At 43.9% G+C, this 14,091-nt stretch overlaps 1 protein-coding gene across 2 annotated transcripts in view; it reads left to right on the forward strand.

Annotated features, from left to right (window-relative positions):
• Positions 1-14,091, forward strand: part of ITGB7 (integrin subunit beta 7) — a 683,045-nt gene that overhangs the window by 621,702 nt on the left and 47,252 nt on the right. For both annotated transcript variants that reach the window (XM_069653334.1, XM_069653333.1), the window contains exon 13: positions 6,350-6,566. In XM_069653334.1, coding sequence (XP_069509435.1) covers positions 6,350-6,566 — 217 coding nt within the window. The remainder of the gene's footprint in view (positions 1-6,349; positions 6,567-14,091) is intronic.

Genomic DNA, 14,091 nt, shown 5'->3' on the forward strand with positions numbered 1-14,091 from the left:
TAGATGATAGCCAAGGAACAACTAGGCAATTCGCATGCCATGAGTGATGCTGTGCAGGGGGCATCAAGGCGGGTGGCCAGTGCCATGAACAGGCAGAGCAGGCACATAGCTGATGACACAGCTGCTATCACCCTATTTGGGCAGAGGGCGTGGGAGTTATCAGCAAGCAATGAGACAGTACTGAAAAGCATCACCCTCACACTTCAGCAAATCAGAGAGGATGCAGCCAGCTCCATCTCTGCCATTTGCACTGAGAGTTCCACCCCCAACACTCTGGTACGGAGATCACAGAGGATGCTGTCTCGCTCCCCACCACCTTCGACAGGACATGGCAAACAATAGAAGACATTGACATATTTCTATCGTAGCTTCTGAGGATGAAGGTGGCAGGAGGAAATTGGTGTTGGGGATGGGGTGGTGGGAAGAAATTAAATTGGCGGATGAGGGTGGTAGGAGGCAATTGGATTGGTGTTGCGTATACGTGTGGTGAGAGGGAATTGTTGGAAGATGAGGGTGTGTAAATGTAAAATATATCACTTTGGACTGCAGGCATTGGATACATTGGTAATTTCATTTCACTGATACATGTAAAATCAGTGCATGGTTTCAGTTCAGTGACAGGTGAAAATGTGTGGATTCAAAAGTAGTTGTCCATTAGGTCCTGGCAGAATGTGCATCCGTCTCTCACTTCCTCACATCTATCCCGAGGTTCCCTGTTATCTCCTGCAACTTCTTCATCATCATCACCACGGGATGCATTGTCCTCATGTTGAAGCATTGAAATGTTTGGCCATATGCAAATGCCATGCAGCATTGAGCATGTGACAACTATTTTTCCCACGTTTACTGGCCTGCACATGAGTGCCCCACCTGTCTGGTGGAGGCACCTGAACCTTCCCTTTAGCAGTGCAAATGTGCACTCAATGTATGTTCTGGTCCTCTTCTGCGCCTCATTATAGGCTATCGTCTGCATTGTACCAGGGTTTCCTCATAGATGTCATCAACCGCGGTAACTGCAGATATCCTGAGTCACCTACTACAGGTAGAAAGGACAGTGTTGAACCTGACTTTTGGTTGTCAAATTGCTTGTTTCTTTTACTATTGTCTTTGTGGCCTTTCTGTGCTCCTATGTGTTTGTGGATGGCACCCTGTAATACGCTGCAGGGGGATTGGGTGGAGGGGTCAGTGTAGTGGACGAGGGATTAGAGTGCAGTATGTCCTGCATCCTTGATCATGGATTCTGTCTGTTTGGGCATCACCCATACTATGGCAATAGTGCTAGGGCATTTACTGACCTATCCCCGTGCTCGGAATGGCTTGCTGAATTTGACAGGGGTATTGATTGTTGTGAGGAATCGTGTGCCTGCTTTCATGCATGCCAGGACAGCCTAGAGTATTCTCAGGTAACTCTGTGGCCAGTGGAAGGTGGGTGATGGTCCATGGCCTATTTAATGCATATTGGTGTTGGCATTATGCGACTTTTAATTTTCTCACATTTGTTCTCATGCCTGTCCCCATGTGTGCCTCCGTGCAAATAATTGTGATATTGACGATTTACCCAAAAGGCAGATGTGCTGTTCTCTGTGGGTGTTCATATAAGCTGGGATTGTGCTGTTTCTCAGGACCATGCATCATGTGTGGAACCTGTAAATTGGGTGCAGCAGTGTGTTAGGAACCAGAATGTGACACGAACTGTCGGCTATTGGTATACACTTTTATGAAATAATAAAGGGGTTGGAAAATGCCTCACTGTCCCTAATATAGGAGGTATTTCCCTACCTCAACCAAAACTAATGGCCTGTTCTGTGTCAAGATGTCCACAGCAAAAATGACCTGGGTCTGAAATCCGATCCTAGCCCTCTCATTCTAAAAGTAACTCTAAGGTGTTAAGGCTTGAAAAGTGCACACATGGTCAAGTTCAAGAAAAAGGTATACATCCAACAAAAGTTTCAAATGGATAATGTTCACAGTTCCAGGGAACAACTCCCTTTTCCAGGTTTCTCTTTACCAAAACAAAAACAACAAAAGAATATCCAAGTTCTTTGTAACCCCAGAGGATAACCCCCTCCACTTGCTGTTGCAGCTCACTCCAGGTGAAATGACTCCCTTCCCCAGGTTTCTCTCCCCCAACCAAGTTCTTTGTAGCCAAAGATAATAACCCTGTCCTCTTAATGTTGCAATTCACTCCAGGGGAAATGACTCACTTCCCCAGGTATTTTCCACATTCAATGCAATTCAACATCCTAAGGGCATGAATCTTCCTTGGGTTTCTCTGACTAGCAAATGCCTGGTATACTCTCCTGCCAGGTTTCTCATGTAGTTCCTTGATACAATGTGGGTGCAGGTCCCAGACTCACAAAACACTGAAACACTGGGTATACACTCCTATCAGGTTCTCTCCTATGCTCATTCACTTTCAAGATCTGGGGGCATATCCTTTTACCCAAGTTCCTCTTATCACTGGTGTATTTGTTTCTCCCCAAATACAGGGTCTGTGAAACTCCATTTTTGATGTAATCCGTAGGGAATTTGCCTCCCGTTCAGTTAGGGACCAGGAATGCCTTTTCCATCCCCCTCCTGGGGTTCCAACCTTCCACCCTGGGCTCACCAGCTTTAGGACGGCTCCCAAGACTTCACCGACTCCGCTCAGTTCCTTCGCAGCTTCCACTCTCTCCAGCTTAGGCGGTGTGTCTCTGTGGCTGGTGGCGGTCTGTGTGTCGCTCCGTCCTCCCTTGCCAGCGTGAAGCTCCTTTGCCTCATGTCCCAGTTCGACATCTCTCTTGTCTGCCAGAATGCGTCTATGGTCCAGACGTTGCCACCCAAAAACTGACTTTGCAGGGAGGAAAATTCTATAGATTTCACTTAGCAATGGGTGTTAAATGGGTGGGATCCTCATATCACATCTGCATTGAAAAACATTACAAACTTACATTCAAAGCCCCTATTTCAAGCTCTTATGTTAAAGGTCTTATTTTAATGACAATAGTTCCGGCTTTAAAGGTAGTGCTTTCAGTACCACCGAATAGCCCAAACTAAAATGGAATCAGAAGGGGACAGAATGGGTGTCATGGTTAGTAACAATAAGGAGAGCAAGAGGAGTAATTTGAGACCCTGCAAGAAGATACAGGACCACCAGAAAGGGGAGGACTCTGAGTCCAAATGTTTGGGGGTAGATTATAGAGGGATGGATCGTAACAAGGTAAAAAGTTGCTTCAGATGTGGAAGCATGTTTCATTTTGTCAGCTTGGGTGCGCGTCCAGGCATCAAGCCTGAATACCGTAAATGTGGAAGGAAAGGACATTCTGCTCGCTGTTGTAAGAACCTTTCTTTCAAAGGCATTATCATAATCAACATGGAGATGGAGGATGAGGGTGTTGATGAAACCCCTGGGAGGAGACTGAGTGTGTAAACGGGTCAGTAAACTAGATTGAGTTGAGCAAGTCCTATCCACTAGATTCTCCTTCTCCCCCCAGGGGTTGTTGTAGCTCTCGCAAGCTCTTCAAAATCATCCTTCCCTCAAATCCAAGGCTGTGCATTAATAAGGCACACTGCCTATCGACACTCTAGGAAAGACTATGCAAGGCAGTGTCCAGCCAAAGGATCGGAAAAAAAAGGATCAAATGCGCTTTTTTCCGAAACCAAAAGGACCGAAAAAAAAGGGTTGAATGCTTTTTTATTTCTTTCTTTATATATGTTTTATTTTCGTTTGCATAAAAAAGTGTTTTATAAAAAGAAAACAGGGGATTGGGGGAGTCCCCCTCATAAAAAAAAAAAAAAAAATTCGACCCTTTTTTTCGGTCCTTTTGGTGTCGAAAAAAAGGTATTCAATCCTTTTGTTTTAGATCCTATCACCTATAACCATGTATGGCTAGTACATAGTCCTAGAATCCTTCTTTCCAGGTCTCCCATTTCACTGTGGGCTCCCATGTATGGGGTAAAACTCGAGGTGGTAGGCTGCTCATAGACCTGAAGACACCTTGCCAGTTCAAACAGTTAAAACTCCCCATTGACGACCATACAATTGTCCATATATTACTTACAACCCCTCACTCTGAACAGGTTGCTTACTTCTAACATGCAGAGGTTGTAATTGCCAGCCAAAGCGATACATTTGAATGTACGGTGAACAGGATAATCTTATCCAGGCAGGTCCTCAACTCATAGCGAGCGCAGAGTTGCATCTGATAGCACGCAGCCATTCGGCTCCTGAAATTGCTTTCCTGCAGCACTACGGCCAGAACTTGCCCCAGACACTGGTGTCACCTCAGAATTCATTGTGGTGTTTAGACCGCCAAGCTACGCACATCGTTGGGCTCCCCTCCGCAGGTCGCCTCAGGGAGCACAGCCACACAGCACTGGTGTAGTCGCAGTGTGCCGTGTGAGCCAAAACTGACTCACTACTCTGATCCGGATCGTGACGCTCTCCAGGTGCCTCGACCAGCTAGCTCATCGCCAATATTATATAAGTACAGGAAGCAGGTGCGTTTCCACAGTTATTTATTTGGTAGGATCCAATAAGTGGATTCCTCTTGTGAGGCCTCGGCGGAGGCCCTCCTCCACTAGTGCTCCAACTTCCACTGCCTTATCATACCCAAAAAAAGGGACCAGCCAGCATATTTTCATAATACTACATCAGAAACCTCTTGATACCAGGGTAATTTTACAGTTAATTTATATTTTTTTTTCAAAAACAATTCATCAATGTGAAATCATATTTACACATGAAGCAAACGCAGTGTACAAAAAAACGACTCGCTCGTGCATACACCTCACACAGTGCAACACCTAACTTAAATAAATGACTACCAACAAACCAAATTCTAAAACAATTCAGGTTAGAAAGTGCAAATGCAATTAAACAAATACGGTCAACAACATGCCTTAATCTGAACACAATCGGAATAGAAAATGTTCGCCCCTTTAAATAGAGCAGGGCTGCATGAAAAAGCACAAAACGTGTGTCTTTTTTGTCCTTCGCTATTTAAGTTAGGAGAATGCATGTTTGGACAAACATTTGAAAAAGGGCAACTCAAGTTTCAGCTGTGCAAGCTATTTGTTTAAAAGCTAAGCCTTCGTCAGGGCCAATACTTATATAAAGTCAGAATGAAGAGAGCAAAGGGGTGGATCTAAAAAGCAAAAGAAATGAAATACAGTCATTACCTAATTCGTGCACTGATTGAATTAATAATAGCTGAATCAGTTGTACAAGAGTAAACTGCAATATTCACCTGGCGCGCTGATCGTGCTAAGACAATGTCAATGTTCAACGAGCATTCCAGTCTGAGAATAACTTAAGAAGGTTATCTGTTTCATGTGTACTACATCAGGGAAGTGCTCCCAAACAACCTATAACAGGGTCTTTTCAGATCAGTGAGATCAGCTGATAATTCAATATAAACTAGAGTTCACAAATAATAAACATGGTATGTTATTGTGACTTGTATCGCACACTGCTGTCACTTTGCATGGTCTCCAGGCGCCCTGGAAGATCAGAAAAGGAAGGAGGGCTTAGTTAGTGGGATTGAGAGGGAAAAGCGCTAGAGAGCTTTGATGTGCTGTTGGTAGCTTCAGTTCAGAATAAGTGATCACTGTGTGCTGGTTGTTTTTTTGTTGTTGGTCATTTTGTGGTGTTTGATGTATGGTTTTGTGTGTGTAGATTTGCGTGTGGCTGGCTTAGTTTCCTGTTCGGTGTTACATGGTGTGTGCAATTTGTGGTGGGTTTATGTTTCGCTGTGGTAGAGCTATGTCGTGTTTTGTTCTGTGTTTTAGGGTGAGTAAGCAGGATATTGGAGCACTGCTACTGGGTCGGTGGACAGTTGCATTACGTTCACCTAAGTTCGATACATTGCCTACCCTCAACATTCTTCTAAGTGCAGCACATTGGTTACCTTCACGAATCATCTAAGTGTGATACATTGGCTACCCTCAAAGTTTTCTAAGTACAATACATTGGCTACCCTCAACCGTCCTCCAAGTGCCACACACCGGCTACATTCACAAATCATCTAAGTGTGATATGTTGGCTTCCCTCAGAGTTTCTATGTGCAGTACATTGCCTACCCTCAAAATTCTTCCAAGCGCAACACATTGCCCACCCTCAACATGTCTCCAGGTGCAACACAATGGTCACCCTCACAAATCATCCAGGTGTGATACACATGCCACCCTCAAAGCTTAAGTTAATAACTAAAATACTGAAGAATATCACATGTGGATTAAAAGTGACTAAAAATGAGAAAAGAGCTAGATAGATACTTTCATGTATGCTCAGTGTTTATTTCAACCCAGATGGCTCTTTGATATTCTCTCGCTTGCTCTGTTTCTCTTTCTCTCTCTCTCTCTCGTGCAGGTCAAGGCTCGTGCTCCTGTGGGAATTGCATCTGTTTAGCCAACTACACCGGTAGTGCCTGCGGCTGTAGCACTGACAAGAGCGAATGCACCAAGGATGGGGTGGAGTGCAACGGGCATGGCCTTTGTGAATGCAACCGTTGCAACTGTGATCCAGGTTACTTTGAGAAACTATGCACAAAATGTCCCGGATGTGAGAGTGGGTGCCAACGCTACAGGTAAGATCTCAAGCAGCAGCTGCAGTTTCCAGCAGTAATCAAGCCAAGCGCTAGGTGCTGGACCGGAAGATAGAGATGAGGAGATGAGCAGGGGAAAGCTGGGGAAAGGGTAACCAGAACACCTTCTTACAAAGATTCAAATTTACATGGCTGAATATGAAAGCTTCTGTAATTTAAAGCTTGAGAAGGAGGCACACAACTCTTTGCCTCGTTGTCATTTTACAGAAGCCTCAATAAGCAGTTTTCAATAGGAAGAGACAGGGTCTGTAATAGGTATGGGATAAAGGCAAAAAGGAACATTAAGATTTGCCCGTGGTACCATCTAAACCCACATGACTTCAACATGCTCTCTAATCATGGCTGACATGCATTGTGGTAAGCAGTTCTATGCCAACCTGTTTCCCCAGCTTTCTAGACATTTGGGCAAGGGGGCCTGTTAAAGGTAAAATTCGTGTTGGGGTATGGTGGGCCATCACAAAGAGGCAAATGGCACTTGAAACACTGCAGATGACGGCAGCACTTAGACATCTGATGCTACACACATCATAGGAGGTGTTAGTTGGCATAAAATTGAAATACTGGAGCAATTGAGGCTTTTATTGGAATTCGATAGAGCATCTGTACATTTGGGTCTAAACGTAGGAGGTTTCACTTGGCATACAATGGTAGTGATCGAGCATTTGAGGCTCCCCATGACACATAATGGCAGTATCTAGACATGTGCGGTGGCACCATGCGTACTATGACTACATTTGCCAAGTGTCACTTGTCCTGTAACTGGTATAGAGTTTTCCATGTCTTGTACCATGGTCTGCTTGTGTAGAGGATGCTTACACATGGTCAGCCCACAGCTTCCTGCTCCCCTGCCAATTTAGTTTTAGCTATCTCATCCTCTGAGGGGGCAATGCCTCATTCAGGGACCTTGTGAGTCTGATGCAGTCTGAGAATGTGCACAGCCATACATATTGCAATTAGCAAAGCCTTGAATACAATTGTAACTAATAATGTGCGCTTAGCCCACACAGACCCCAAAAAGACATTGAGAAAGCCTGGGTGTTATCAGGCTCAAATAGATTCAGATATTGATTTTGTGGTGCAAGAATGAAAAATGAACATTAATCACTTCACACTGTAGCTGTATGTGCACTTTAAATATAGAGCTCATGGGTTGTAACTTCATTGAGGTGCAGTGGTTGAACTCGTATACAAGAAAATGTGTCAACTTTCTTTTTATTTTGACCTGAGAAATAGAGATTGACTTCACTGCAGAATGTGTAGGAGAAGGAAGTAGTATTTGAATATGGCCGTGAAACTGATTTCACTGTTTCCCCCAGGATAGGCCTTCTTCATACCATATAAAGTGTGCATTGTGAATCAAAACTCATAAAATACCATCTTTTCCTCGAAAGGTCCTAGAAGCATGCACTTGATTTTTGTTCAACTGTTTTTATTGAGATGTTTAAAAACAGATACAATAATAAAGGCACGAAGAATAAAATGTACTAAAATAGATGATGAAATATAAAAACAGGAACATTTAAAATATATCTCGTTACAGTTCATCATAAACTAAAGGGACACAATGGCAAACTCAGCCAGGATGACCATGTAGCATAGTAAATGGACAAAATATACATAGCGAATTAAATTAGTTAATAAAGTCAAAGCAATGCAGCATAAATAGTTCCCTGTTTAGGAAATGAAGGCAGCTCTGCATGAAACTAAATGTCAAGACAGGATCCCAAATACCATGAGAGCATCCTGCTTGATTCATTTATTTGGAATTTCTTATATCAACACCTCTCTTCATAAAAACTAACCAAGCCCTCCAAGAATTAATAGACTTCCATCTCTTATCTAATCATATGAGGGGTTCAGTGAGATCTCTGGACCCCTCATATGATCTCTGTGCTCTGTCCTGTCTCCTCTCCCATTAATGGTGGCACCCGCTGGGTCTTTATCAACATCTATCTAAATGGTACTGTCATGGTTCAAGGCCCTCAGGCTAACCTCCTCCTCTTTGATAGGCAGTTCCCTCACCTCATCAACTTCCTCTCATCTCCAGCTGTCCCCTACTCTCTTCCTCTGTCTATCTTGCCCTCCTCCACCTCCTCCTTTGCCCCATCTCAATCTCCTTCCACACCTCCGCAGGGCGTACCTACGATCTGTACCCCTCCCTGGAAGGTCTTTAAGTCTGGCAACCTTCTCCATCTTGCCACACTAAATTCTCGCTTGGCCGTTAAACACTCGTCTAACATCTGTCACCTCCTAGAAGAACTCGGCCTTGATGTCCTCGGTCTACCGAGACATGGTTCACAGCCAGCTCTATCACGAGTTTTGACACTCTCCTCCCCGACGGCTACAGGATCCTCTCAGCACCCAGATCCAATCGGCCTGGAGGGGGTGTAGCCCTTATCTTCCCTGAGTGGATTTCTGCCTCTTTCATTCCTACTCAAGCTTACTCCTCATTTGAATGCCTACTCTGCAGTCTCTCTCTCTCTCTCTCTCTCTCTCTCTCTCTCTCTCTCTCTCTCTCTCTCTCTCTCTCTCTCTCTCTCTCTCTCTCTCTCTCTCTCTCTCTCTCTCTCTCCTGGCCCCCTGGTGAAATCACCTCTTTTCTCTCTGAGTGGGCTGACCTCTCCCTCTTGGCCTCCACCACTCAACTTCTCCTCCTTGGTGACCTCAACATTCATCTTGATTCTACCTGTCCCTCATCTTCACTCTTTCGCAACCTCTGCAATTCATTCTCCCTCTCCATCCTTCCCTCCGGCCCGACTCACTTGGCTGGCCACACACTTGATGTCTTGATCTCATCCGGCCTCCCACTCTCCACCCCCTTACCACTATATATGTACTATAAGGTTGGTATCCCACTACTGAATCTGTAAAAAAACAACTTTCCATTGTCTTTATCTAAGAATAACCATTTGAGATCAGTTCTGTTTAGGGTATTACTAAACGAAAGGGCACCTTGTCTGATTAAGAAAGAGCAGTGTGATATAATCCAAAGTCGGGAAATTGCACTCCTTCATTATATACTGATGTGTTAACTTTACATATAGGAATTCTAGGTGTCTTCTTGTTCCAGAGAATGTCAAAATGAGGAAATCCAACATTTAAAGAAATAGGAGGAGCAATATTAATTTTAACAGCTTGAAATCTAACCCACCAAGTTAAAAAACAAAAGAGGAGGCCATGGCAGAAATGTTCTACAACATCTTAAATGTTGGGAATAGAGAAGGCTACATTTATTTCGTAGAGAAGTATATCATCTGTATATGCAGATACCTTTACATCCACATTCCCAATGGTCAGACTTTGAAAGGAATCAGATAATCTCAGAGTGGATAATGGTTCCACTGACCAAAGGAATAATTAGCGTGAGAGCAGAGACCCTTGCAACAATATATACATTTGTACTACTTAATTTATGATTATATTTGTAGGTAAAGTCTTGTAACTCTTCACTTTATTTTTCATTACTGGAGGATAAATACACTCTTTCAACATTTGAAACCCCTCTTCAAACATCTAACTTCAAGTTATTCATAAAGGCCGTAATCCTAACTGTAACCTTACAGGCATCCACATATTATGAATGTTTGTACTAATGGGGACATGTTATACTTTTAATATTATATTACTTTTAATATTATATTTGTTTTCTCTTTAGATAAAACAATCCTAGGCTTCATTCTCTATCAGCTACAAAGTATAGGAAAGTTAACCACATGCAAAAGCAAGTAAATTGCAGCATAAGGAGAGATACATATTGGGTAGTTTATAAAATCAGAGACTTTTACACAATAAGGGGAATATAAGTACATAATTGATTCTGGATTTTAATTTATGGGGCATGAAGGAAAAACAAAATTGTTTGGAAGTAGGAAACCTTAAACTCCAGGAGCAAATTTTGTTATAGTGGCATAACCTGAAAGGAAAGTGTAAAATCCTTGAGTAAGGCTGACATAGGCAGGCATTACCTTGGGGGCTCTTGAGTCCTTCGGAGAGAAGAGGTAAAGCCCGTCTCTCCAAGCAGACAGTGTGCGCCCTGACTGCCGAAAACAGGCGGGCAGAGGGGCCACCCAAACAGTGCAGGTCTCAAGGAAAAAAAAACAACAGGGAAAAACAATATTCAGATAGGCAGCAAACACAGTGTCTTTCTCCCAAGCAGGGAACTGCAGCAAGTCCGATATCTGTGGAAGACAGGTGATTTAAGTTTGTGTTGGAGAAGTGATAGCCCATGAATTGCAGGAAAGAGGAAGGGCAAGAGGGATTTGAGAGGCTCAGCAGACTTGGAAATGTAGGATCTAGGGAACAGAGAAGCTCTGGAGCAAGACAACGTAGAAAGATATGAGCAAGCAGAAGGAGAGAACAGAATGAAGTGGAAGCACCAGGATAAGGAAGCGGGAAATGGGGGAAAAAGTGTCTCAGCAATCAGAGAAGATTGCGGCGCACTGCTTACCTGTCTCCGTCCGGTAATATATTCGCCTTACTTCTTCATGGGGTACTCTCATGCGAAGACATCAGTACATTCTGTACTGCAATGGAGGGCATCTTGGAGTGGGAAAATACCATCCAACGTTTCCACAGGAAAGTATGGGCAGACAGTTGCCAAGGCTGACATTGGGATGGGATTGTATTACAACTGCTTTAACACCTTCCATTCATGCCACACCACATTTTCAAATGTTTGTATGATGGAGGGGAGGGACAGAAAACAACTTGCATATCCACTACCTCCTTCCCCTCTGCCATATACATGCTCCACCATTATCAACAATAGAATGTACCTGCTCAGGTTGATGTTGATATCTGGTGGTGTTGAGAAATGGCTTGTCCTACTGGTAGCCACTGTGTTTCCATGAGATTAAAACTGGGACATGAGTGAGCTCCTGGAGAGAAAGCCAAATGAAAATCTTTGTGGGGTAGAAAGACCTCTGGTGATGAAGATAAAAAGCAAGGATCCAACAGGAGTCCAGGAAGGCATCCTCGGAAGTGTAGAAGGCTGGAGGGTGCCCTACCGATGCAGGCAGATGCATTTTAGGAAGGGGAGATAGACCAGGACCAAACAACAAGGAAGCACAGAAAGGACGAATCAGGAAGAGCAGCAGCAAAGAAGGGAACAGAAGTTGGACAAAACTGTCCACCAAAAAAGCCAGCAACATCTAGCTCTATGAAAGAGTTGTGACAGAAGAAGCTGCCAGAACTTCTACCTTGTATCCCGTTCGGGAGCAGACAATGGAGCTGGCTCCATGATGGAAGAGGCGGGCTGAAGACATCAGCGGACATCTCTGTGCCTTTCATGGCATGGTGGCCATGTTGGAATGGGCCGTGCACCCTGCCCACACTGAAGGAACGCAATGGCAGGACATCACTGTTGGCACAGTGACCAGCCACGGCCACAACAAGGTTGTGGCATGACAGTATGCTTCCCTCCAGAAAGGTTAGGACCTGGCTTGCAGGGGTACCTGAGATTGAAGTGAAGAACCAGCAATGGTGCATGCACCTGGGAGGCCGGCTCCCAGGACTGATCGCAGGGGGCTTATCCTTTGAAGTTGATGAAGTGCTGCAATCTTCCACAATGGTATCTGAAATAACAGATCCTGTCGACTTCATATTCAGAAGCACTGTCACGCAAGACAGGCGGCAGAGGTATCTCTTCATAGTCAGAAAACCAATTAGTAGGATGGAGTTTCAATTGGGAGACATGAAACACAGGGCAGATACAAGACCAAGTGGAAGGCAATTGAAGAGCAATGGCCATGGGGTTGATGTGTCCAGTTATCAAGAAAGGGCCATAGGACTTCAGAGGCAATTTCAAAGGAGATAGGGGTAGGGGAAGGAAATGTGATGAAAGCCAAACCCTATCCCCTAACTGATAAGGCGGGCATCTCTATGTTTCCTGTCATCTATGAGCTTCACTGTAGCACACGTTTCTTGTAAGGCATTCAAAGCCTTTTCATTACAAAGTTGGATGTTCTGAAGATGTTTGTCCTCACAGGGCAATGTGATATCAGATCCTGATGAAGAAGGAAAGACTCTTGGATGAAACCCGTAGGTATAATGAAAAGGACTACTCTGATGGCAATGGCTATAATTGTTGTTGGCGAACTCCGCTGCAGCAAGCAGCAAGGTTCACCCAGTTGTCATTGGTTGCAGTGGAAAAACAGCGTAAGTATTGTTCGAGTGTCTGATTAAGTCTCTCGGTCTGCCCATTAGACTGTGGATGATAACCTGATGACAGTGCCCTATGAATTCCTAATTCCTTGCATAAATTGGCTCAGAATTTATTTGGAGACATATTCAATACGAAATTATCACTTCAGGAAGACCATTTAAACGAAAAATGTCTTGGAGTGGAGAAACACATGAGCAGTCACCATTATGGCAGTATATCCATTATAGTGAGGTAGGTCCACTATGAAATCTGTCAATATCTGCTGCCATGGTACAGAAGGTAGGACTGATTGATGGAGATTTCCGTAAGGAAGGCCTGGGAATGTTCTGGATTGTAAACACACTGTACAGGAGGCCTCATAGTCCCGTACATCAGTGGTAACACTGGGCCACCAGAAATTGTGTGTCAGCATCTCTAAGGTTCCTTTGGTACCTCTGTGTCTGGCTGGAAGAGAATCATGGCATAATTTCAGAATGTCCATTTGTCGTAATGCCATAGGTATGTACAAGCAATTCCCTTTGAACCACAAGCCATCTCGATTGCGCAGGTTGACTTTATTGGTTTTTGTATCGATAGCCTTAGTGTCCATTTTGGCAACAGCATAATGGACCTTCAGAAAAAAAGAGGGCACTGTAAAAATGAACTTTTTATGTCGAAAGCGGAGCTCTGGTGTGCGTTGTTGGATCTTCAGTTTTGCATGAAAGAAAATCAGCAATGACATTGGTTGTTTCCAGGTATATAAGTAAGGGAAAAGGAGTAGTGAGCAAAAAGGTAGGCCCCTCTAGCTTGACGACTGTTCTTACATTAAATCAGATTCAGTACTTGGGGATTCTTGTGGTCGGTATGTTTTTCTACTGGATGATATACACCCAAGAGGAGATGCCTTCATTCAAGACAGGCCTGTTTCATAGCCAGCAACTCTTTTTTGAGGACAGAATAGCTAATCTTGCTGTGAATCAAGGTACGCAACAGGTATGCTATGGGGTGTTCACATTGGTCTGCTTGTTTTTGCTTGAGGACTGCTCCAATGACTTTATCAGAAGTATCCAACTCTACAATAAATGTCTTTGTGGTGTCAGGTTGGACCAGGACGGGGCTGATGTAAAAAAAAAAAAAAACAACTTCAACTGTTCAAAGGCCGCATCTGCTTCTTGAGTCCAGTGGAAAGATATATTTTTCTTTAGTAAATTAACGATGGGCAACACCATTTGTAAGAATCCTGGAATAAAGTTTCTGTAGAAGTGCGCAAGATAAAGGGATCTTTGAACTTCCTTTTGGTTACGGGGTGCAGGCCAATCCAATATGGCATTCACATTCCTAGGGTCCATGGCAATCCCGGCAGTG

Source organism: Ambystoma mexicanum, chromosome 3q, assembly GCF_040938575.1.
Source record: "Ambystoma mexicanum isolate Mex_15411 chromosome 3q, UKY_AmexF1_1, whole genome shotgun sequence".
In the NCBI taxonomy this organism is placed as follows: domain Eukaryota; kingdom Metazoa; phylum Chordata; class Amphibia; order Caudata; family Ambystomatidae; genus Ambystoma; species Ambystoma mexicanum.